A 27295-nucleotide genomic window follows, 5' to 3' on the forward strand; every position below is an offset into this window, starting at 1 on the left:
CCGATAAGCGGTAAAGTGCAGACACGTAGCGGTATTTTTGGGCAGTGGTGAAGGTGTGACAGGCAGCAGTTTATTGTGGAGAGAGAATGATACAACTGACAGAAGTTCGGTCCGGTCAGCGTGCTATAGGCTGTCTCCCTGTTGCTCGCAGGCGACCCTCTTTTATACAGATTTAACTAGGAAATACACAGGGATTTATTAGGGAGTGTGAAGGGTAGCATTGTGAAGGGTAGCATTGTTCAACACGATAGCGGATGGCGCATCCGCTGTCGTGTGGAGCAATGCTTTGGGATGTAGAGGCTAGTGTTACTGTGTTAAATATATATTTCAACGTTACTAGTGTTAAATGTGTGGCAATAGTAGACAGAGTGAAGGAGTCTGCTACGAGTGGCCGCAAAGGTTAAAATAAAGGTTGTGTTCCTTAAATGGCGTTTCAAATGGCGCGATATTTATGATAAATATAATTGCCTTGCTTGAAGTACTTATAGTTTGTTCATTTGTACATAATTTAACATTGTAATATTTCATACCTGTTGTTCAAAGTGTTTTCTATACCAAAAAGGGGCGTCTCAACTGGCCTGTGTACGCTGGGTGATCTGGGCAGAATCGTAGCACTTTGGCGCGAAATCCGGGTGCTGAGGGGAGCCCGCGATAGCCACACATAGAAGACGCTCTTTTGTTTTTAGGATAATCATCTTGCGTCGATTCCCTTCCGTGTGTGCAAATATGTATATATAAATGTATGTATATATATATATATATACTAAATACATGTACACAAACACACATATATATATATTTATATATATACATATATATACACATAAACATATACATATATGGGTCACACACACACACTGCTCCACACTATCTATTACTTATGCTATACACACACACACACACACACACACACACACACACACACACACACACACACACACACACACACACACACACACACACACACACACACACTACTCTACACTATCTATTACTTATACAACACACACACACACACTAGTTCACACTATTACTTATACTACACATACACAACTACTTGTACTACACAGACACACTACTCCACACAATCTATTACATATAATAAGGGGCGGTTCAACTGTACGCGCTTTTCTGGCCGTACGCCTAGAAAAGTAATTTCTTTAGAATAATTATAAATATCTTTCTGCATTTATAAAGCTGAGGAAAGATTTATAATATTATCTGCATTACTTATTATGTATCAGTTCTTAGAAAATTATTTATTGTACAAAACTAAACAAACAAGAAGACGCTCTTCTTGTTTTTGGTTTTAAGGATAATCGTCTTGCGTCGAGGCCCGTCCGTGTGTGCAATTATGCATATATATGTATATATAGGCATATATATGTGTATATATATGCATATATATGCATATATATGTGTATATATATGCATATATATACATATATATACATATATATACATATATATACATATATATGCATATATATACACATATATATGCATATATATACATATATATGCATATATATACACATATATATGCATATATATGTGTATATATATGTATATATATGTATATATATGTATATATATGCATATATATGTATATATATGCATATATATGTGTATATATATGCATATATATGTGAATATATATATATATATGTATATATATATGCATATATATATGTATATATATGCATATATATGTGTATTTATATATGCATATATATATATATATATATATATATATATATATATATATATATATATGCATATATATGTGTATATATATGTGTGTATATATATATATGCATATATATATATATATATGTATATATATATGCATATATATATGTATATATATGCATATATATGTATATATGTATGTATATGCATATATATGTCTATATATATATAAATATATATGCATATATATACATATATATATATATATATATATATATATATATATATATGCATATATACATACACATATATATATGCATATATATACATATATATATGCATATATATACATATATATGCATATATACACATATATACGCATATATATACATATGTATATATATGTATATATGTATGTATATGCATATATATGTATATATATAAATATATATGCACATATATATTTACATCTACATATATTTATATCTACACGTAAGTGTGTATGTACATGTATATATTATATATGTACACACATAACATATGTATTTGCATATAAATGTACATATATGTGTACATTTACCAGCACTCAAGTATATATATGTATATATATATATATATATAGATATATATATATATATATACGTACAAATATATACATATACAAATAAATAAACAAATGTATGTATATGTTTAGACCTATAAATACATGTATATATACACACTCACACACACACACACACACACACACACACACACACACACACACACACACACACACACACACACACATACACATACACATACACATACACATACACATACTTACATATATATAGATACATATACAGATACACACATATAAGTATATATGAAAGGAAAACAGCCACAGTAAGTAATGAAATTGAATCGTAACGTTTCGATATCTTCACGAGTTCCTATCCAGACGAATGATATACCAAGAAGGATACAATGGAGAGAATTTTGACAAGAATATATAGTGGTTGCGAGACAGAACGAACAAGAGCTAAATCAGGTCTCAGGAGGAGGGTCAGGTCGAAGAGTCTAGAGAAGGCTTTGCTAACTAAGTATGTAAGGTCATCCAAGCCCCATTGACCAGCACTCAAGTTAAAGTTAGGCTTTTTTCTAATTAATAGAGATTCTAACATTTTCCTTTCGTACGAATTAGCTGATTTATGAATTAATTTAGCGTTTTTCCATCCAAGTTGGTGACCTTCATCACGCAAATGAATGAAACACGCATTTGAATATCTGGCATATCTAACATCACGTTTATGTTCACTGATTCTTTTCTCAAAAGCTCTACCGGTCTCGTCTTTGTAAAACTTTGGGCAATCCTTACAGGGTATAGTATAAAAATAATGACAATAATATACTAATTATTCGGTGAAGAGTTCGAAACGTTACGATTCAATTTAATTTCTTACAGTGGCTGTTTTCCTTTCATCTTTGTATGCATGTGTTTGTGTCAGTAAGTATATATGTATAAACAGGTACGTATAAATATACATATATACATATATAGATAAACCACTAAATGAGTCTAAATTAATTTATTTATTCATTTATAAGTATATGCATGAATCTATATATACATACAAATAAATAAATACATATATAAATATATTTCTTTATTTATAGATATGAATATATGTATCTGTGTATATATATACATACATATATATACATATACACATACATATATATAAACTGTATATATATATATACACACATACATACACAGCGTTTATATATATGTATATATATATATTCATACGTATGTATATACGTATATACATATACATATGTATATATATATGTGCATGTATACATGCATACATATACATATGTATATATATGTGTATGTATACATGCATACATATATATATATATTTATATAAATATATGCATATACCTATATTCATATGTATTTTATATAAACATACATATGAATATATATGTCTGAGTGTATGTGTGTATTTATGGTGCATTTATGGTGGTCATCTTTATATAAAAATAAATGACTATATACTCGGGTAACAAGCATTTGCACTTTAATGTATGTTAAAGGAGTTTTTAGTTCAAGAAAACTATTTTCCTCTAGTTTTATTTATTGATGATCAAACAAATTTAACAAAAATATGTGAATTTAAGAGGAAAACAGTCAGTTACTACTAATAACCAAAAAATACTATCTACAATATTTAAGAAATAGTAAAATTAGCAACAACCTTAGAACTAAAATAAAATATTAGAAACTTGACAGTACACAAACACTATCTATTATAACATACACTCTGCTCTACACTATATATTACTTACACTACACATACACACACTGTAGGTCTTATCCCCCAGCACCCTCCTAGAATAGCTCGTTGTTTACCTTATCTGTTTCTCGCATAACCCTCTGTCAAAAGGCCTCTCTTGTGGCCTCGCGTGGTTGACACAACCCCTCCCCTTTTACTGCCATAAATATGACACTATTAACTTCTACATATATCTTAATACAATAACACTAGGCCCTACATACCTTCTATTTCTAGTACGTTGCAACCCTATGTCAATTTTCTATATAGACCTGCATAAAAGAGAGTCGAAATGCCAGCAGGCGCCAGGAGCGCCTGCTGGCAATCCCGCCGCCACGGTAAGCACCGAGTGTCAGACAATTCATGAGACAGCCGTAAAAAGCTGACACAGGCCGGGCCATATTTAGAAGGCCCGCCCGAAGCTAGAACTTCGCAAACCATAAAGAAGAAGAGCGACAGACAGACATCCCATAGCATCCTGACCAAACGGAATTTCTGCCAATCAGCTGTACCATTCTCTCGCCATAATAAAACTGCTGCTACTGCCCACGGAGTCTGCTGCACCTTTGCCGCTATCCAAGATTTCTGCATCTAGCACACGACCGCTCATCGGCCTCGCAACACACACACACACACACACACACACACACACACACACACACACACACACACACACACACACACACACACACACACACACACACACACCCATTCCACACATGGCCCATTTCAACACGCACTAAACCTTCCGCCTCGTGACGTCGCCCCGTATAATGATCACATACTTTGCTTCACACATCCTAGTACATCGCAACTCTTACCTAGTTCAACCTGTATAAAGGAAGGTCGCTTACGAGCGACAGACAGACAGACCGAACCTCTGTCCGTCAGTTGCATCATTCCCTCTCTACAATAAACTGGTGCAAGTGAACGAGACGTCTGTTACCCAAGATTACCGCATCGTGCCAGAGATGACTTGCTTGCACTCTACCGCTCATCGGCCTCGTTACACACCCTACTCTACACTATATTACTTATACTACACATATACACATGGACACACGTACGTATGTGTACTTTAGTGTACTTCTTGCCCAAGTTAATGTTAATTTGTTATTGTAAATAGCAATATGCAATTGCGATTTCAACAGACACATGCACCATCACGCTTCAAAATCTCGTCCCTTAAACTTTTAAACCCAGTAGGCTTAAATCCACGACGCCAGATGCCCAAACGTTTTCCTCTGACCCTCGATTCCCTCACTCTGACGGCGTAAGCTCACTCTTGTGTGGAAAACATACTCTTGTAAGGCATTAAGAAAATAGGCAAACTTAAGCCTTATACATAAGGATTAAAAAGTAAATAAACATGAACTTGACGTATGAATGATTGTGAACAGACATGTAGAGAAGGCTTATTGAAGAGGTAGGAAAAACATATTGATAAAAATAAAATACATGGAACAATAAAATACATATATATACATATATATGTATTTATATTCCTCCCTTCCGACTCTCTCTATAACAGATACATGCTCTCTCTCTCTCGCGCTCTCTCTCTCGCTCTCTCTCTCTCTCTCTCTCTCTCTCTCTCTCTCTGTCTCTGTCTCTGTCTCTGTCTCTGTCTCTGTCTCTGTCTCTGTCTCTGTCTCTGTCTCTGTCGCTGTCGCTGTCTCTGTCTCTCTCTCTCTCTCTCTCTCTCTCTCTCTCTCTCTCTCTCTCTCTCTCTCTCTCTGTCTCTGTCTCTGTCTCTGTCTCTGTCTCTCTCTCTCTCTCTCTCTCTCTCTCTCTCTCTCTCTCTCTGTCCAAGGCATCTACCGTCTCCGCAACCCCAAGGTCTGCTGAATCCTGCTTACTGTAACGCGACCGATTTCAGAGTTTGAGCGATGATAATAACAACGATAATAATAATATTATTATCAATGATGATAATGATAATGATGATGGTGATAATAAAAATAATAATGGTGATAATAAAAATAATAATGGTGATAATAAAAATAATAATGGTGATAATAAAAGCAACAATAATAATAATAAATTAATAAAATAGAATGCACTGTTACCCATCCTACAAAACCTTCGTTCACTGACCCGGAAAGCTGGCCTTTTTCACCAACTCCCTCCCTCAGCGACACTTGACACGACGGTCTGGTTGTCCGTAAGTGTCCAGTTTCCCTTGTCTACGCCGAAAAAGGTTTATTTGTGAAGGGAATAGTAAATAGTCTAAAACTCTGTTAAAGAAGAAAGACTGGTAAATATATTATAGCTAGTCTATCGTAACTGTATAGGCTGTACATTGTTTTTTTTTTTTTTCTTTCAAGTATACACGTGTAGATAGGAAGGGAGATTGGTAAATAAAGAAGTAAACCGATAGATAGATTGGTTGGCTGACTGATAAATTGACAGATAGATAGATTAACGAAATTAATTGTTTGATTAGTACTTCCCACTACTGATTTCTACGTACTTGTTTTATATGTATGTTTTTCTGTTTGTATTTTTATCGCAGTTCTGTGTATGCGAATTCACCTAAGAAAATAAGTACTCTGAACAGTCTTGAATATTGTCCGAATCTTAGGGTCTACGAAGGAAAAAAAACGAGATTATTACTACCATCGTCATTAGGCAATTTACCCAAATCAAAAACGTAACAACCAAAACTTAAACAATATAACGACCAGACTTTAAATATAGTATCCTTAACCTGGCCAGTGCGCTTTCTAAAAGTATGCTACAGTTTGTAAACAAGTTTCGTTCGGTCTGTGGCGGAAGCGAACTCAGCGCAGTTAGTGTAGATCAGCGGTTTCTTACCCACACCGTATACAGAGCTGACTTTGCATTGTAAAAACTGCTGATTTCGTTGAACTGCGTTTACAGTTAAGTATTTCCAGGTTGTGATATATGGGTGCGTGTGCGTGGTCGTTTGCGTGTGTGGAGAGTGAGAGAGTGAGAGAGTGAGAGAGTGAGAGAGTGAGAGAGTGAGAGAGTGAGAGTGAGAGTGAGAGTGAGAGTGAGAGTGAGGGTGAGAATGAGAGTGAGAGTGAGAGTGAGAGTGAAAGAGAGTGAGAGTGAAAGAGAGTGAGAGTGAAAGAGAGTGAGAGAGAGAGAGAAATAGAGGGATAAGCAACGTTTTATTGATTCCCTACAGTGATAAAAACTTTAATATAGCATTGATAGTTACAAGACTTTTAGGTACCTAGCACAAGAATGCGGACATAAGTTGGTAATTCATCACATGTAGCTTATAACGCCTTATTTTGTGTGTATAACATACACGTTAGTCAGCTTGCGGTTTCACGCCCTCTAACTCGAGTCAGTACCTTCATGCCCAGGCCTTAGTCCGCTTCCACGCCCACTATTTAAACCCCACAACGCAGCCATTCCGCACCTCCCACACCCCCGACCCAAGTCTTCTACAGCCCACCTATGTTCCAAAAACATCTTACTTTTGATTATAAGCGAGGTCTTTTAATGCCTTGCGTATCTACACTGTCCCTTATCTTTGGCGAGAGATAGAGAGAGCGAGAGCGAGAGCGAGAGCGAGAGCGAGAGAGAGAGAGGAGGAGGTAACAAGGCATGGGGACAATAACACCGCCGTATTGTTATTGTTATTTCAGCGAAAAGGGAAACAAAGTGCAAGAAAGGAAGTATCTTTTTGCAAAAAAATCGGAGGATTAAGAAATGTTATGCTACAAAAATCGATTTCGGTTTATATATTTTCCTTAAAGAAATGGAAATTCTTTTAATGTAGCAATCTTAAGCTCACTGTCGTCCTCCAAGTGCTTCAGTTTTAAGAAAAACACGCTTCATTCAGAGTATCAAATACATTTCGTTTAGTCGTTCAAATGAACAAACCTTAATACTTCAGAATCCCCAGTCCTTTTACATAAGAATTTATTTCGGACTGAGTTCGCTTTATCGGGGTCATACAACTCGGGAACAAGGCACATGGTTTGAGCTTATAAAAAGGCATTTATTATATTTCTATTTTAATTTTCTCTTCTTCATTCTCTTAAATAAACAACTATAGCTTTACTGATTTTAAAGACGGAAGAATGTTTTTACTTCTGTCTGCTTAATAGTTAATTCAAGCTAACCAAGAGCAATGAAAAGTTGTGTAAACAAACTAGCTTTTCATTGTGTGTGTGAGAATGCATCTGCTGTTTGTTTGTTTTGGAATAGCAATGTTCCATATCAAAACCACTTGCCTATCTTTTGAAAATTAAAAGAATCCTTGAATAGCTTTGCCATAGAAGATAGTTAATTCCCAATTTCAACTTTCCTTGAACTGACCTGATTCTCTTACTTGCAGTTATAACGAGTAAGTGCCAACTAGCCTAATTGGGTACGAGGGAGGAACTAGGCTAAGTTGGGATGACATAAAACAAATCTATATAAGGGAATAAGACAGTCGCTGTGTTTGCTATTACTACTAGACATGTGATACTGTGAGGGACGTACATTTAATTTCAACAGCTGACAAACTGTAAGTCATACTCTATTTTGCATAATGATAATTATTTTATGTTATTATGATTATAATTATCATCGTCATAATAATATAAAGGTAAGTATTTTGGGCATTATGGTGAGAATTGATTAGGGATGATATTTTCTTTGGATATTATAATTGTTGTGGTTATTACTATAATCATGTGGTTATTATTGATAACTGCTATGGAGGTTATGGTAACTTGTGGTTATAGTGATAACTTGTGGTTATAGTGATAACTTGTGGTTATAGTGATAACTTGTGGTTATAGTGATAACTTGTGGTTATAGTGATAACTGTTGTGGCTATAATGGTAATTGTTATGGTGAATATGTTCACTGTTGTGGTTGTTATAATGTTTAATTGGTTATGTTAACTGTCATGGTTATGAGAACTTATGAGGTTATATACTGTTATGGTGGTTATAACTTATGGTGGTTATGATTACTGTTGTGTTTATAATGATGACTGTTATGGTGTTTAAAATGATTGTTATGATAACTGTTATGGTCGTTATTACTGTTGTGGTTATAATAATAACTTGTGGTTATAACGGCAATTGTTATGGTTATGATAACTTGTGGTTATGGTTATGATAACTTGTGGTTATGATAACTGTTGTGGTTATAATGATAACTGTTGTGGTTATAATGATAACTGTTGTGGTTATAATGATAACTGTTGTGGTTATAATGATAACATGTGGTTATAATGATAACTTGTGGTTATAATGATAACTTGTGGTTATAATGATAACTTGTGGTTATAATGATAACTTGTGGTTATAAGGATAACTGTTGGGGTTATAAGGATAACTGTTGTGGTTATAAGGATAACTGTTGAGGTTATAAGGATAACTGTTGGGGTTATAAGGATAACTGTTATGCTTATAATGATAACTGTTGTGCTTATAATGATAACTGTTGTGCTTATAATGATAACTGTTGTGCTTATAATGATAACTGTTGTGCTTATAATGATAACTGTTGTGCTTATAATGATAACTGTTGTGCTTATAATAACTGTTGTGCTTATAATGATAACTGTTGTGCTTATAATGATAACTGTTGTGCTTATAATGATAACTGTTGTGCTTATAATGATAACTGTTGTGCTTATAATGATAACTGTTGTGCTTATAATGATAACTGTTGTGCTTATAATGATAACTGTTGTGCTTATAATGATAACTGTTGTGCTTATAATGATAACTGTTGTGCTTATAATGATAACTGTTGTGCTTATAATGATAACTGTTGTGCTTATAATGATAACTGTTGTGCTTATAATGATAACTGTTGTGCTTATAATGATAACTGTTGTGGTTATAATGATAACTGTTGTGGCTATAATGATACCTGTTGTGGCTATAATGATAACTGTTGTGGCTATAATGATAACTGATGCGGCTATAATGATAACTGATGCGGTTATAATGATAACTGTTGTGGTTATAATGATAACTGATGCGGTTATAATGATAACTGATGTGGTTATAATGATAACTGATGTGGTTATAATGATAACTCTCAGTGTGCGACTTCGTTTGTTGTGTTGAAAAAAAAACAATGGTTGACAGCGAGAAGTTATGTAGAATATAGTTAGTAGTTTGTGTTTGTTGATTGGCGTGTACCTGAAATTGAAAGGAAGCAATTCGTGGGTATAGGGAGTGTCGTAATAGGTAGACGTGGGCAGATAGCGTGGCTTACTTAATAGTAGGTAGGAAGTATTGGTGGTGCTGAGTAGAATGGCGGCTCCATGGTTGTGCTGACGAGGGTTCGTGAAGACTTGGCGAGGTAGATGAGCCGGATTGGCGAGTGCAGCGGCGTAGAGTACGGGAACATATCGTCAGCGACTTCGTCAGGAGCGTACCACAGACGTGAGAGGTCAACACGATGTAGAAGGGTAGACATGGTACAGAGAGGCTGGGCGTAGATTGTGGGCAGATAGCGTGGCTCGGTGTCAGGCGTCGGCGAGCAGCGTGGTGGTATGTGAATTACTGTCGGCGTTGTGAGGCTCTTGATCACCGCTGCCATCAGATGTGAGCGTAAGTGAGATGGTCTTGGGCGGTCAATGAAAGGGGTCTTAGCTTGCTGGTTTATTTCTGCAGATAGATATGAGACCCCCCAGATGACCCCCTCTCCCTCTCTCCTTCTCTTCCCCTCTCCCTCTTTCCTTCTCTTCCCCTCTCCCTCTTTCCTTCTCTTCACACTTTCCTTCTCTTTCCCTCTCTCTCTCCCCCTCCCCCCCCCCCTCTCTCTCTCTCCCGCCCTCTCCCTCTCCCTCTTTTTGTCCTTCTTCTCCTTCCCTTGCGCTTCCACTTCCCTTTCTCTCTTCCCCTCCCTCCCTCCCTCCCTCCCTCCCTCCCTCCCTCTCTCCCTCTCTCCCTCTCCTTCCCACCCTCTTGTAATAATAAGGCGAGGAGGACGCGTGGTACTGCTTTAATTCTTGGGTGTGTTGAGTTGAAGTTGTCGCTGCTTCTAGACTTCATTTGCACGGGAGTATGGTAGGTGGTGTACAGAAGACGGGCAAGGCAGAGACGCCCAGGGAGGAACAGCGTCCTGCTCAGTAATTTCAAACTTCCTTTTTTCATAACGGAAAACATGAAAGAATTTGAATGAACATGAATTCCGATACATATGGTCACATGATGGTTATCGTGTCGGAGGAACAAGAGAGTTATGGTGTTTACAAGACAGAAATGCTGAGTATTCATAAAACACAGACATTTGAATATCGATAATAATAGCGGAAACATGCTTAGTGATTCTCCTTCATCTCCCTCCCCCTCCCTTTCCTTCTCCTCCTTCCTCTCCCTCCCCCATCCCTTTCCCTCTCCTCCTTCCTCTCCCCCCCTCCCTTTCCCTCACCTCCTTCCTCTCACCTCCTTCCTCTCCCCCCCTCCCTTTCCCTCACCTCCTTCCTCTCCCCCCCTCCCTTTCCCTCACCTCCTTCCTCTCACCTCCTTCCTCTCCCCCCCTCCCTTTCCCTCTCCTCCTTCCTCTCCCCCCCTCCCTTTCCCTCACCTCCTTCCTCTCCCCTCCTTCCTCTCCCCCCCTCCCTTTCCCTCTCCTCCTTCCTCTCCCCCCCTCCCTTTCCCTCTCCTCCTTCCTCTCCCCCCCTCCCTTTCCCTCACCTCCTTCCTCTCCCTCCCCCTCCCTTTCCCTCTCCTCATCCTCTCCCTCCCCCTCCCTTTCCCTCTCCTCCTCCCTCTTCTCCTTTCTCCCTCCATCTCCTTCCCTGCCTCCCTCCCTCTCCCTCTCCTTCCCAGCCTCCCTCCCTCCCTCTCCCTCTCCTTTCCTTCCTCCCTCCCTCCATCCCTCTCCTTCCCTACCTCCCTCACTCCCTCTCCCTCCCTCCCTCTGCCTCTCCTTCACTCCCTCTCTTTCCCCTCCTCCCTCTCTCTCTCTCCCTCTCCCTCTTCTTCCCACCCTCTCTCTCCCTCTCCTTCCCCTCCTCACTCTCCTCCCTCTCTCCCTCTCCCTCTCCCTCTCCCTCTCCCTCTCCCTCTCCCTCCCTCCCTCTCTCTCCCTCTCCCTCTCCCTCCCTCCCTCTCTCTCCCTCTCCTTCCCTTCTTCCCTCTCCCTCTCTTTCCCTCCCTGTCATGTGACCGGTAATAGTGTTGGCTTAGCACGCTTGATCTGCCCGTTCTCTTCCCCTCTCCCTCTTTCCTTCTCTTCCTCTCTTCCTCTCTCCCTCTTTCCTTCTCTTTCCCTCTCCCTCTTTCCTTCTCTTTCCCTCTCTCTCTCTCTCCCCCCTCTCTCTTCTCCTTCCCTCGCGCTTCCACTTCCCTCTCTCTCTTTCCCTCAGGGAGAGGTCTTTTTTGTTTGTGTTAAATGTTATTATTGTTATTTTTCTTTATTATTGTTATTTCATTATCATTAATTTGATTATTATTATCATTATCATCATCGTCACCATCATCACTAATATTATTTAATTATCATTATTATGATTATATTATTATTATCATATTATTATTATTATCATATTATTAGTATTATCATATTATTAGTATTATCATATTATTAGTATTATCATATTAGTATTATCATATTAGTATTATCATATTATTATTATCATATTATTATTATTATTATTATTATTATTATTATTATTATTATTATTATTGCTATTATTATTGCTATTATTATTGCTATTACTATTTTATTATTATTATTATTATTATTATTATTATTATTATTATTATTATTATTATTGTTATTGCTACTATTATTTCATTATTATTATTATTGTTATTATTATTATTATTATTATTATTATTATTATTATTATTATTATTGCTATTATTATTATTGCTATTATTATTATTATTATTATTATTATTATTATTATTATTATTATTATTATTGCTATTATTATTATTATTATTATTATTATTATTATTATTATTATTATTATTATTATTATTATTGCTATTATTATTATTATTATTATTATTATTATTATTATTATTATTATTATTATTATTTCATTATTATTATTATTGGTATTAATAATAATATAATTATTATCATTATTATTATTATTATCATTATTATTATTATTATTATTATAATGATAATAATAATTATTATTGTTATAATCATTATGATAATAATGATTATGATTAATTAATATTATTGTCAATATATTTGTTATAAGCATTATCATTATAATGATAATGATCATAATTTTATTCACTTTCATTGTCATAAAACATTATTATTATTACAATAATGATAATCATAATCATAAGTATGATAGTAATAACGATAATAATAAAACTTATTGTTATTATTATTATTATTATTATTATTATTATTATTATTGCTGTTGTTATTATGAATATAATTTTTATTGTTATATTGTCACAATATTATCACCATGATCATTATTATTATTTATCATTATTATTGTTTTATTATTGATAGTAGTAGAATTGTTATTGCTATTATTATGATAACTATTGTAATGATCATTATTATTATTACTACTATTATTATGATGATCATTATTATCATTATTATTAATAGTAGTATTCAGTGGCTTTTTGGATTATGGAGGCAAGGGGTTTTCTTAAGCTAGGAACCAAGAGCAGGCGACGCCCTTTAACTCAAAGACTGGTGGGGTAATTCATTTCTCTCTCTCTCTCTCTTTCTCTTTCTCTTTCTCTTTCTCTTTCTCTTTCTCTTTCTCTTTCTCTTTCTTTTTCTCTTTCTCTTTCTCTTTCTCTTTCTCTTTCTCTTTCTCTTTCTCTTTCTCTTTCTCTCTCTATCTTTCTCTTTCTCTTTCTCTTTCTTTCTTTCTATCTCTCTCTCTCTCTCTTTCTCTCTCTCTGATATATACCTGAAGAGTCAGTTATATATACATGAAGGGCTTTGTTGCGTCTAATGGTGTGATCATATGGATGTATGCCTTATGTCGAACCTGATTCCGTGATTTCTGTGGTGTTCGTGTAATGTTTGTTCGTTGGGAATTTACGGGTGTATGTTTGATAGATGCTTATAGAGCGGAGGTATACAGTGTAGAAGTGATTAAATTCCAATAATGATACGATACGCATAAATACCGTATGATATGAAACGGAACTGATATATATATATATATATTAGCAATCGTGACATCTCCCCCCACCCTCTCTCTCTTTCTCCCTCCCCCTCCCCCCCTCCCTCCCTACAACCCTGCCTTTCTACACACACACACACACACACAGACGGACACGCACACGCTGTAGGAGGCCGATTAGCGGTAGAGTGCAGACAAGTCGTGTCTGTCACGATGTGGAAATCTTGGGTAGTGGATAGGTGTAACAGACTTCTCGGTAACTTGTAGTTTATTCTTGAGAGAGATTATCGTACAACTGACGGACAGAAGTCTGGTCCGGTCAGCGTGCCGTAGGCTGTCTGTCTGTCGCTCGCAGGGGGGGGGGGGGGGTTTGGTTTGCGAAGTTCTAGCTTCGCCCGGGCCTTCTAGATATGGCCCGGCCTGTGTCAGCTTTTTTACGGCTGTCTCATTGAGTTGTCTGACACTCGGTGCTTACCGTGGCGGCGGGATTGCCAGCAAGCGCTCCTGCCGCCATGGTGTAAGCATTTCGCATAGCCTCTTTACCAGCACGGCGGCTGTTGTGGGCGGTCCATGTCTCAGGAATTGTGTATGGTTACAATTTTCTAGGTAGTGGACTAGTGTGGCGTTCGGCTCGCCGCAGTGCTTGCAGCACCATTCATCGCGTTCGATTGTTGGGATAATCTGCCATGCACAGTGGTAACCTAGGCGCATTCTGTGAAGAATGACTTCGGTACCTCTGTTGCTTACTTCAGAGAGTGCCAGTGGTTCAGAGCCTGTGGCGTCTGAGTACCAGCTGGCCGAGGTGGAGGTTACTCGTTTCCTCTCTGTGGAGCTGCCGTAGGAAGGTACGACCGACCAAGGCACACTTCTCCATAAGTAATTTTCGGCTCGGTTTTATCGTCATGGGATTTGGGGGCATACCCCTGCCAGCGGCAGCTAGTCTGTCAGCAAGCTCGTTCCCTCTGATGCCGATGTGGCTTGGGACCCATTTGATGATAATTCTTCTACCCTGAGCAAGAATTCTCTGTGCCATTGTGAGAATCGTGGTCAGTAGGTAGATGTTGTCTGTGGGTGAGCTGTGCTGAAGACAGTCAATGGCTGCCCTGGAGTCTGTGTGTATGACCACGTGTCCTTCCCTTAGGGACGCGTGGCCTAGGGCTCCCATGATTGCAACTGCCTCTGCCTGTAGCGAGGAGGCTTTGTCTGTTACCCTCATGGATCGCGTGGCATCCCTAGCTGCAAAGCCGGCGCCTGCAGTGTGGCTCAAGGGATCGACCGATCCATCCGTGTAGTATGTTCTACTACCCGGAGGAGTGATGGCTGCAATGACCCTGTGGGCTTCTGCCTTTAGGCTAGGCATGGGGTATAGGCTCTTTTTCATTGACAGGTTCATTATGTTGAACTCTATCAGGCTCAGTGCCCACGGCGGGGCTTCGGCAAAGTCGGGGTGGGGGGAGTCCATGCCCTTAGCAAGAAGCTGTTCTTTGAGCTGATGGCGTATCAACACCCTGGCTGTATGAGACAGCCAGGAGTTGTTTGCAACGAGCTCGTTGTCTTGTTCGAGGCATCTGACTAATTTTTGTCTTAGGCTTGTGTTCCTGGGAGCCTGGATGACCTTTGACAGAAATTGTGTTGCCGTTAGATCGATTCGTGAGTCCAGGGGGAGAAGGTTTGCCTCCATCAGGAGGTTGAGGACCTTCGTCCACCTCGGGGCACCCAGAATGATCCTGGCAGCTTCATTTTGGACTGTTTCTAATTTGTCTGTGTGCTTTTTCTTTGCAGCAATTAGAGCGACTGAGGCATAGTCCACAATGGGCCGGACAGCATGTACATAGAATGATCTTAGTACTTTGTGTCTGGCCCCTATGCGTCTCCCAGTCATTGCTCTCATGACAGACAGTCTTGCTTTGGTTCGGTCAACCAGGTACTGGACCTCCTTATGGAAGGAGAGGGTCCGGTCTATCCTTACCCCAAGGTATAGGTAGTCCTTGACCCATTCTAATTCCACTCCCTGGATTTTTAGTCTTGTGCCTCGAACTCTCTGTCTTAAAGCCATGGCTTTGGATTTGGCAGCAGAGATCTTTAGTCCCGTCCTACAACACTCCTCTGACACGAGGTCCAGACAACGCTGGGCTTTATTCTGGCTGCGTGGTCCAGTGGAGGTGATAGCGAGATCGTCTGCATACGAGATGATCTGGCACCCCACTGGGAGGTTTATGTTGAGGATACAGGACATTAAAGTGTTGAATAGGGCTGGACTGAGAACCCCACCCTGTGGCGTTCCATTTTCGAGCGGCATGTGCTGCGATAGGTGACCCTGGAATTTGACATTGGCAGTCCTGTTCCTGAAGTAGTCACCTATCCAAGCCAAGAGCTTTCCTCTGATTCCCTTCTGGATCAGGCTTTCCTGAATGGCAAGCGGACTTGCCAGTTCAAAAGCCTTCTCCAGGTCAAGGAATACCACCACAGCTGGGCCCTTGCTGATTGTGCTTAAGAGCGTGGCTAAGCTGTGTGCTGTGCCCATGCCCCTTGTGAACCCGTGCAGGTGTTCGTGCGGGGGTCCCGTTTTCCATTGAAGCCGGTTTAGTACCATCCTCTCAGCCGTCTTGGCCAGGCAGCTGAGCAGAGAGATGGGGCGGTACTTCCCCGGCTCCTTTGGTTTTGGGACGGGAACTATGGTAGCCCTCTTCCAACTCTGGGGTAGAGTGGAAGTTTCCCAGGACTTGTTGATGAGTTGCAAGAGTGCACGCTCACCTGCTAGTCCTAGGTGGGTGATAATGGGGTACGAGATCCCATCAGAGCCCGGGGCTGTGTTGGAACTGGTTTTATAGGCTTTCCTTAGTTCCCTCAGAGAAAAGATAACGTCTGAGTTATCGGGTTCGGCTGCCCTTTCTCTGATCTGAGCGTGTCTGTCTGGCTGTAGACGCTCTTGTCTTGCCCTCAGCTCGGCTGGCAGACTGTTGCTGCTCGTTCTCGCAGAGAACTCGTGCGCCAGTCTGTTAGCCTCTGCTTGGGGGTCGTGATGGGTGCACCTCGGGGCTGAGCGGCTGGTAGCTCGCTTGACCCGTTGCCACAGCTCTGAAAGGGTGGTTTGGTGGTCGAAGGACTCACACCATTCCAGCCACTTTTCCTGCCTGACTCTGTTGGCAGTTTCCTTGGCATCCGTGACAGCTTCCCTTAGGAGGGATAGGTTGTCAGGGGTTCTTTGCCTTCGGAATAGTTTTCGGCACATGTTCACCCTGTGGTTGACCTCCCTGATCTCGTCATTGAAGTACCAGGCGTCTTTGTGACTTCTGGACCCAGGCCGAGTTTTGGGTATGGTCTGTGAGGCTGCTTCATTAATGGCGTTTAGCAGGCTGGCTTCGAGCACTTCCACATTTTCGCTTTGTGGGGGATTGTTGCATCTCAGACAGAGGGCCAAGGCGTTTTGAAACTCCTGCCAGTTGGCGTTGTCTGTTTTCCATCTTGGATTTGGTCTTAGGATTTCGGCTGGGCCAGCATCCATGAGGGTAGTTATAGTGCCGTAATGGTCACTTGTGACGGTCTCATCGACACACCAGCCAATCCTCCCCACCAGAGTCGCAGTGGCCAGGGTGAGGTCTAGGACCCCTCCTCTGACATGCGTTGGCTCTTGGGTGTTGAGGAGAGCGATCTCAGGGAATGTCTCTAGCACGTCGGCTATGTGATAGCCGGCCGCATCCGGTGCCCGGCAGGGAGCCAGGATGGGGTGGTGTGCATTGAAGTCTCCCCCTATGATCACTCGGTCGTGTGCAGCAGAAGCACAGACCTGGCTGATGTCTAAGCTTTTACAGCGTGGCCGGCTGTACACATTGTACAGTTTGAGGGGCCCCCCGGCCAGGTGAACCTCGACGGCAAGGGATTCAACATCATCTCCACAGTGCGATGCATCGGCTATTGCGGAGCAGGGGATTGTTGCTCTCACAAGGGTGATCAAGCCTCTCTTGCCAAGTGTTCGTGGCAGTGTGAAGGCATGGTACCCTGAGAAGCGAACAGTGTCCACTGTTAATGTCTCCTGGAGCATGACAATGTCAATGTTCCTTGATCGCACTACTGCTTGGAGAAAAGCGTTCTTTGCAGAGAAGCTATTGATGTTCCACTGTAGGATGCTTAGATGGTGTGTCATGATGTTACTCAGTGATAGTTACATCAGAGACATCGTCGGAGTCTGACAACTCCATTGCGAGGTCCTCGCTAGTTGAGGGCTCCTCGTCTGTTGTCAGGCTATCCTTGGGTCCACTGGGGGGTGGAGAGCCTTTGGTAGCTCTGACTTTGGTTGGTTCGGCTTTTCTCTCAGGCTTTTTCTTGGCTGGCCTTGCTGGCCTTGCCTGGGCAATATCAGCGTGATCTGGCTCTGGCTGCACAGATTCAGCCTGTTTTGGCTCTGCCTGTGAAGGCATGGCCTGGTTTGGAGTGGGGAGGGGAGTCTCGTCCTGGGGTGAGGGTGAGGCTGGTTTTTCTCTAGTCAGCTTTCTTCCCTTCAGGGCTGCGACAGTCTGGGTCATTGCCGTCATGGCGACCGAAACTGCCTTCTCGGCCTCCTCACTCGACCTCCCCAGGGCTGTTGCTACTGCTGTGACAACAGCAGTTAACAGGAGAGTCATATCGTCCTCGTCAAAGAGGAGATGATCATCTGTTGGGGAGGTTTTTGTGGTGCTCTTAGAAACTTTTTTCTTTAGTTTCTTTTTCTGCACCTTTGGCATTGTCGGAAACTCCTTTTTGTTGGAGACATCCGGTGTCGGCTGGGGGGCGGCTTCCTTCCTCTCAGGAGGTCGGGGGGCCTTTTCGCTTTTGTTCCTTCCCCAGACATGGGTGCCCGGTGGGGCAGGAACAAAGTCTGATCGGTTTTGAGCAACCTCTTGTCGCCTGAGGGCCGCCTTTTTCCTGACAGAGCAAGTCAGGCTCCAGGCATGATGCTTCTTGGCACAGTTGGGACATTTGGCTGTTGTGTCCCTCTTTTCCTCTTTGTATGCCTTGAGGCATACCTCTGTGTTGTGTGCCTTGCTACAGACACCACATTTAGGCTTGGCTGTACAGTTAGCCTTGTGGTGACCGTATTTCTGGCACTTGAAACACCGAAGTGGTTCTGGCACATACGTTCGAAGGTTGTAGGTGCCCCAGTTACCCAGATCAAGGGTAGTGGTTGGGGCACCTTTCATGGTCACCAGGACTTGCCTGGTTGGGGTCTTCCCCTTCGACATTCGGGAAGCCTGCACGACCTGTGGGTGTGAAGCGATCAGCTCCACATCGTACGAGACTGAGAAGCCAAGTAGCACCATCTTGGTTCTCTTTTCCTCGGGAATTAGTGGGGAAAGACTCACTTTTCTCCCATCAGTTAGCTCCTTCGTTTCCCGGAGGAAATTTAAGGTAGCTTGATCTTTGGGCATTATGATCATGCCCTGATCTCGGGCGACCCGGATCGACAACCGGATTTTCCGTTGCAACTCCAATGCCCTGACCAATTGGTAGGCATTGTCGAAGCCTTCGGGTTTAGCTGGCACTTTGAACTGGGTGAAGCGTTTAGGGGGTCCCGACTCTTCATCAGAGTCGGTATCCGGCCTCGGACGCTTCGGCCCGCCCTTTCGGCTTTCGGGCTTGTTTGAGGAGGCAGGAGCTGATGCGGCTGGTTCAGCCTGCTCTCCCCTCTCAGTCGGGGAGGCCGTCTGTGAACTCAGGGGCCTCCCTGGCTTAGCTGCTGGCCTGGAGAGGCCAGCTCGCGAGTCAAGATCTTTGACTATTCGGTGGACAGACCCATTGGCTTCGGTCTTGTCCACCTTAGCAGCAGGGGTGACAGTGTCATCCTGTGCTTGGGGCTTTCTTTTGCCACCGGAAGGCGCATATGCCTTCATGGTGACTACCGTGGTCTGGGCCTTGCGCGGTTCGTCAACTGTAAGTTCAGTCTGAGGGGGGTGTTTGATTGTTTTTTCCATGAATTGGTAAGTGCTTCATCCTCTCACGCCCCCACCCACCACGGAGTCCAACAAGGGGAAGCTGAGTGTCAGAACCAGTGTCTAACAGCAACAGGAGTGATGAGAGGATATACGCAGCCAATAGCCATTGTGACGGCACTCACGGACCATTGTGAGTGCCAATGGCGGCATGACTGCTTGACCCTAGCCTCCCGGGGGAGACCTGCCGATTGACCGTGACCGGGCCGGGATCAGGCCGCCTGTCTTGCTGGAATAGAGGACCAAAGAGGCGTGTTGCTAGCCGCAGGGCGTACTCGTTCACGGCATCGCTCAACCTCCAGGACTCCCGTCTCCACAGCGCACAAGGCTGCCACGCACGGCAAACGCGTGGGTAGGTGTAAACCCCTGGGGAGAGACCAGAGGGGATGCCCTTCCACCTACGAGACATCATTGTTTGGAGCCTTTTTGCTCAGCCCTCTGAGGCAGCCACCCAAAGGTTGCTTCACCGCAGTGAGGGAAGAGGAGTCTTGCACTTTTACCAGGCAGTTCCTTTCATCCCTCTGAAGCAGCCACCCAAAGGTTGTTTCACCTCAGTGAGGAAGGAAAGGACCTGTGTCTTTTCAAAGTAGTTCCCCCTTCCCTCTAAAACAGCCACCCAAAGGTTGTTTCACCTCAGTGAGGGAAGGGAGGTTTTGCGTTCTTGTCAGGCACTTCCTTTCGTTCCCCTGAAGCAACCACCCAAAGGTTGTTTCACCTCAGTGAGGAAGGAAAGGACCTGTGTCTTATCGAAGTGGTTCACCCTTCCCTCTAAAACAGCCACCCAAAGGCTGTTTCACCTCAGTGAGGGAAGGGAGGTTTTGCGTTCTTGCCAGGCAGTTCCTTACATTCCTCTGAAGCAACCACCCAAAGGTTGTTTCACCTCAGTGAGGAAGGAAAGGACCTGTGTCTTTTCAAAGTGTTTCCCCCTTCCCTCTGAAGCAGCCATCCAAAGGCTGTTTCACCTCAGTGAGGGAAGGGGGGTTTTGTCCTTTTTGTCAGCTGGTTCCTTTCATCCCTCTGAAGCAACCATCCAAAGGTTGTTTCACCTCAGTGAGGGGGGGGCGGTACTCGAAAACCATTCCGGACGTCTAGACGGGAGCGGTCGCCTGTGTGAAGGGCAGGGCCACAAACCGACCGAGAAGCGGGGCGGCACGGGGAATGGTTACCCCGGCGGCCCCCGGCCGGCTGCGTGGCGCTAGCCCGCGACCTTTGCCGTGCCCGGAGCTCGCAGGCGACCTTCCTTTATACGGATTGAACTAGGAATTCACAAGGGTTGCGATGTAGTAGGAGGTGGTGAGGAAAGGAAGTGATCGTGTAAACGGGGCGACGTCACGAGTCCAAGGCCCGTGAATGTCGCATCCGCTGTCGTGTTGAGCAAAGGTTTGGTTATGTAAAGATTAGTGTTACTGTATTAGATATATATTTATAAGTTAATAGTATTATGTGTATGGCAATAGTAGAACAAGGGAAGGGGTCTGCTGCGAGAGGTCCCAAGGGGGTCCTTTAGCTATAGGGTTATGTGCGGCACTTGAGGTCCATTAGAGAACCTCCTTGGGGATAGGCTTAGGTGTGTGCTGAAATGAGCCATGTGTGAAATGGGTCTTACACACGCACACATGGACGCGCGCACACACACACACACACACACACACACGCACGCACGCACACACACACACACACACACACACGCACGCACGCACGCACGCACACACACACACACACACACGGAATGCCAGCCTTTAAAACCGTCCTAACCAGTTGTTATCAGTGTCATGACGAACCATTTTCGTTATATTACCAAGATTTTAGTTATTGTAGCTATTCATTTGGGTCATAGTATATTTATTAAACCACTATCACATTTCCATTCAAAAAAAATCCGCAGATTCACCCAAAACCAACACTCATGCAACATTTCTCTCTTCCCATCAGAACTGCACCAAATCCCCCCGCTGCAAGATGGCACCTTCCCCCTGTCTACCAACTGGCCAAGCCGAGACACTGCCGCCACTACCGAAGCTTAAAAGACTGTCAAGTTTTCGTAAGAAATTACCATCTCAGGCAACAAACCAAGCTCGGAAAGGAAGATGTGTTCCTTGCGTCGACACAAAATCCTCGGTGTCAGGGCAAATGGCATCAGATCTTTCCACAGAAGCGCATGGAACAACGCCAAGCCTCACAATACCTCACAGGAACCACACAGAGCAAGTGATGCATACTAAGACGTCACATATGCAACAAAGGATTCTTCCAGTTAGATCAGAAGACTCTCTAAATTCAACTGGATATTTATCTCCCTCTGGGAATGCCACACATCATCTTTCCTCACATCATGCATTTCCATCAACACAGCAGGAAAAACAGCCAACGCCCACAGTACCTCAGAGGAACCCCAAAGAGCAAGCGATGCATACTAAGGCGTCCTACATGCAACAAAAGATTCCTCCAGTTGGATCACGAGGATATTTTTCTCCCTCTGGGTATGCCACAAATCATCTTTCCCAACAACAAACCTTTCCGTCGACACAGCAGGAAAAACAACAGAGGTTCGACTCAAGTCACAATGTATCCTCACAGCATAACGAGTGGAAGAGACAAATGCAACTTCAGCATTCCCAGGTACCTCATCCTCGCCACAGGAATGATAATTATAGCTATGGGAAAGATTACAGGTCTAGCTTACATATGCACTACTCAAATTACAGTCAGCACTTCGGAAATGCTGGTCAACAAGCACACGAAGCAGGAAGGGAGGAGTCCCATCAGTCACGTCTTCCACACCAGATGCATCAGTTTTCTAGACAGGGAATGCCTCAAGCTCCTATGCAAATGTGTCGGCAAAATGGACCAGGCTTGCAGTACCAGTCACAAATAGAGGTATACAATCAGCCAAATCAGGGTCGTATGCATCAGCATTATATGCAAATATACCAGCAAAATGGGCAGAAACAATATGACCCAGATCTGCAATACAATGGCAGACATCAAGTACAAATGAGAGAAAAACATCAAATGTCACAAACGGAAGATAATACTATGATTGTGAAGGCAAAACAAACTCAGTATCGGGACTATATTCAGCAGTGGCAAACACAGTTCAGGCAATCCAGAGGAGAGGAAGAGAAAGAGCTGCCACAACAGACGAATCAACAACTCCATAATCAACAAGGCGTAAGTGGTAGATCACAACATTTGGAAGCTATTCGTCGACTGCTGTATTACAAAACCCTGGAAAAGGCAAACAAATTTTCTCCCAAAGGTAACGCTAACGGTGCTGCTTCTCCCGGTATTACTCCCCAGGACGAAAATACTCACAGTCCTCCGAATCTCCTCAACGCTTATCCTCAAAGCCAAATGGATCCTCCGCCAGGAAAGACTGACGAAAACCACACGCAACATCATCCCCAGACGAGCAATGACATCGCCTTCACTCCTTCGTCTGTAAGTGAGAACCTGGAACAGACCACAATGGTTGGAGGCCACACACTTATCTCAACAGAAAATTTCTTATCTTACCTGAAGACGTCAGCTGCAGAAGAAGACAACGGAGGTAATACTCGTCCACACGGTAGCTCGAGAGTCAATACTAAAACTGGCGCTTCGGTCAGGTTTATTGACCTCATTGAGGATGATGAATGTAATGATGGGGAGGACGCTGTAGTCTCCCCGCGAAGATCCTCAGACCACGAAAAAGAAATGGATCACTGTGATGAATCAGAAAATATTGCACAGCTCGGTTCTTCATCTCCCGTTTATAAACAGGTTGACCCAGCACCAAGAGAAAATAACGAAAAAGAAATAGGTAAACATTCCGAGTTCGAAAATAACACAATACTCTATTCTTCCTCTCCCGTTCACAATCAGGAAGACCGGAATTTGCACATCAATTACATCTTAAATGATGACTTGCAAAGAGAAAAGGATGAAGGAACTCAATCATCAAACACCTCATCAGGTACCGTGGAAATAGGTATACCTCAGTGTGTCTCCTTTCCGTCCGCAGAAACTCCTCCACAATCCGACAGTTTCCAAAATGCAAGTATGTTAGACACGTGTGTAAATGATCGTTTAACACCACCTGATAGCGATCCTCCAACACCAGAAAAACATGAAAAAGAAACGGATAAATGTAGGGACACAGAAGATGCATTATCCCGTTCTTTCTCTCATGTTTATATACGAAGTGGCGAGAACACACACTTCGAAAACAACGTATCAGAGAACACGCAAACGGAACTGAGTGAAAAAGCCCCTACATCTCCTGAATTCTTATCAGATAACTTGAAATTGGCTCGAGGTGTCTCTCCTCAGTCTGTAGATGCTACTCTACAATCTGGCATTTTTCGAACTAAAAAAGCTCCTAGATTCCTCGTTCGTGCAGCACTACCTAAGAAGGATCCCGAAACTTCAGGAAATGAAAAATACTCTATTGGATATAAATCTAAAGCAGAAAAGCATTGCAAGACACCTAAAATAAGTACACCACCTGCAGGTAATTGTACTTCCTCTGCAGGTGCTTTAACTCCTGCACCAGAGTTTGTGAATGTTTTAACACCATCTACACCAGAGGCTAATAATGTGAATGTTTCTACATGGCAAGCTGCTGTTTCTACACCACCTGGTATTACGGTACAACTGAATGTTCCACAATATACAGATACAGATAGTTATGTGACAGCTGCATATACGTCCCCATCGCCATGCATTCCTGCACAACCAACAGAAGTATCTATAACATCGGTAGATGCTAACAAATCACCAATACAAGCATCTGAGCCGTCTTTACAAGCTCAGGATTCACCTGTAAATCTTTGCAATGGACTTGCAAATAACCCCAGTCCATCTCAGGTGGTTCATAAACTACCTCAAATGCCCAAGTTAGTGCCTATCCGACGTGTGAGGCGTAAAAAACGTGTTCCTGAGAGTCCTTCCCCCGAAGACTTCGTAAGTATTCGCAATTCGCCTGAAGAAGAGGAAAAAACACAAAATTATCATTCGGAAGTTTATGCCGCAGGTGTACGAGGAATGGACACGATTCAACACGAACAAATTTTGCAAAGAATTGATTTCACAACAAGAATGCAGGAACGTTCAGATGCACCAGACAGACAATCGATAGGAGGTATTTTCCACAAAAAAACTTCGCAAGATGATTGCTCAGTAATTGAACAGCTTACTCCCAGTTCACTAGACAAAACCGAGTTGGAAACTTTAGACATGAACTTAACGAAAGATGAACGACCTGTTAGATGCACGCCAGACAACCATGCGACGAGGCAAGAGATAGAAAGTAGTTGCCACAAGAAAACGCTGCAGGTTTACTGTTCATCAACAGGTGTCCAGCCTGCTCCGAGTGCACCAGACGGAGCCGAATCTGAACCAAGTCATCACGAGCAAATTGTGCAAAGATATGCAACAAATGCTCAGGATGCTTCAGACACGTTAGGCAGACAGGAGATAAACACTAGCTACCACAGGAAGACTTCGCAGAATTCATTTCCATCAAATAGTTTTCAGCTTCATCCAAACGCAAAAGATAGAAACAATGTGCTAACTGATTATCTTATGCAAGCTTTCATTGTCAGTGATTCAACAAGTAATCAACCTGTTCCACGCGCACCGCACAAACATGAGTCTGAAACTAGTCATCTCAAACAACAAATGGTATATAACCTAGAATTCTTCATGAATGCTGACCAGTTCCCAAACGCCGGTGAGATACCCAAACTTGAGACGTCGGTGCAGTGCCTTACATGTTACGAGACTGTGGAAGGCGAGGATGCCTTGAACCACATGTTCTTCGGTCAGTTGAAATGCGAAAAGTGCGACAAGATCATCGCCAGCTGCAAGGACCTGCAAAGCACCCTCAGCTCCGACGAGAGGTGCACGACAAACTCGAGAAGACGACATCGCTTCACCGGCTGGAACGTCTCGCCCATAGACTTCCTCTGCTACAGATTACGCAAACGGACGACGGAAAATGATGGATCGGGAGTTCCGACGTTCCAATCCACGCTGGAGGCTATGGAGAGGTACCTCGAGATCCTGTCGCCGCTGAAGAACATAAAACTATGGAAACCGGCGCTGAAGAAATGCCAGGCTTTCACGACAATGATGCTAGCGTCATCGCGCCACCAGGGAGACCGGAAGAAGAGGCAGAGCAGCCAAAACACGAACGAGAAGAAACAAAAGACGAAATAAAACCGAAAATTTAGAGGTGATATAAAACCATGTTGTGAAAATAACAAAGGACAGTGAATCTGCTAGAAACAAAAGCCACTATAAAACAGTGTTTTACAGTTTAAAAAAGAAGTTAAAGTTTAAATAAACCAATGGCAAAAAGTGAAGACTACAGAACAATGCCAGTGGTTTAATTAAAACCAGAAATGCAAATATTGTGAATAATAATAAAACAATGGTGCTATTTTCACATTTGTTGTACAAAACAAAATGTTGTATTTTTTGTAAGATTTCTTAATAAATCTGTAAACAATTAACAGTGTTTGAAGTGAAACCTTTGAAATACATATTGCATAATGATAAAAGATAGTGATGAAATTGATAATGATAAAAAATAAAGTATTAATTATAAAGGTGACATTAGGGATTATACCACTACTACTAATTATTTTTATTATTATAATCATGGTAATGATAATGGTGAAAGTAATGCTAATAATATCAAAAGTATTATTGAGAATGATGATAACCATGATAATGAAGATAATATTAAGAAATAGGAGTGATCACGGAAAGAGTAATTAAGAACATTAATTATGATAACAGCAACAGTGATGATAGTAATAGTAAAACAAATAATACTGATAATAATAATTGATACTAACAAGAATGATGAAAATCATTAATAATAGTGATAATAGTAATGATGATAATAGCAATAATGGTGATGATAGTTACACTAATGATAGGGCTAATAATGATATCAATAATGATAATGGTAGTAAGTGAGGATAAAGATAATAACAATAATGTTTCTTATGATTATAATTGTAATAACAATAAAGATGATGATAATGATATAGGTAACGAAAATGAAAATGATAACGATGATAATATTGATGAAAATAATGATGATTATGATGATAAGCATGATAATGATGATGATAACAAGGATAAGAATAACAGTAATAATAGTAATTAAGTCTTATAGAAAAAATATCAACAATAACAGCACCATTGATGATGATAATGATCATGATGAAAGTAATACGAGTAATAATAAT

At 41.8% G+C, this 27295-nt stretch overlaps 1 protein-coding gene across 2 annotated transcripts in view; it reads left to right on the forward strand.

The window, feature by feature from the left end:
• LOC125034269 overlaps window positions 1–26548 on the forward strand; it is a 29303-nt gene extending 2755 nt beyond the window's left edge. Inside the window, exons 1-2 of one of the 2 annotated variants that reach the window (XM_047626013.1) lie at window positions 6774–6901; window positions 21984–26548. In XM_047626013.1, coding sequence (XP_047481969.1) covers window positions 22011–26252 — 4242 coding nt within the window. In that variant the 5' untranslated portion in view covers window positions 6774–6901; window positions 21984–22010 and the 3' untranslated portion in view covers window positions 26253–26548. Of the gene's footprint in view, window positions 1–6773; window positions 6902–21983 lie in introns of those variants that run through there. The other variant, XM_047626012.1, reaches the window with a different exon arrangement.
• The last annotated feature ends 747 nt before the right edge of the window (window positions 26549–27295 follow it).

Source organism: Penaeus chinensis, chromosome 17 (genome assembly GCF_019202785.1).
Source record: "Penaeus chinensis breed Huanghai No. 1 chromosome 17, ASM1920278v2, whole genome shotgun sequence".
NCBI classification, from domain to species: domain Eukaryota; kingdom Metazoa; phylum Arthropoda; class Malacostraca; order Decapoda; family Penaeidae; genus Penaeus; species Penaeus chinensis.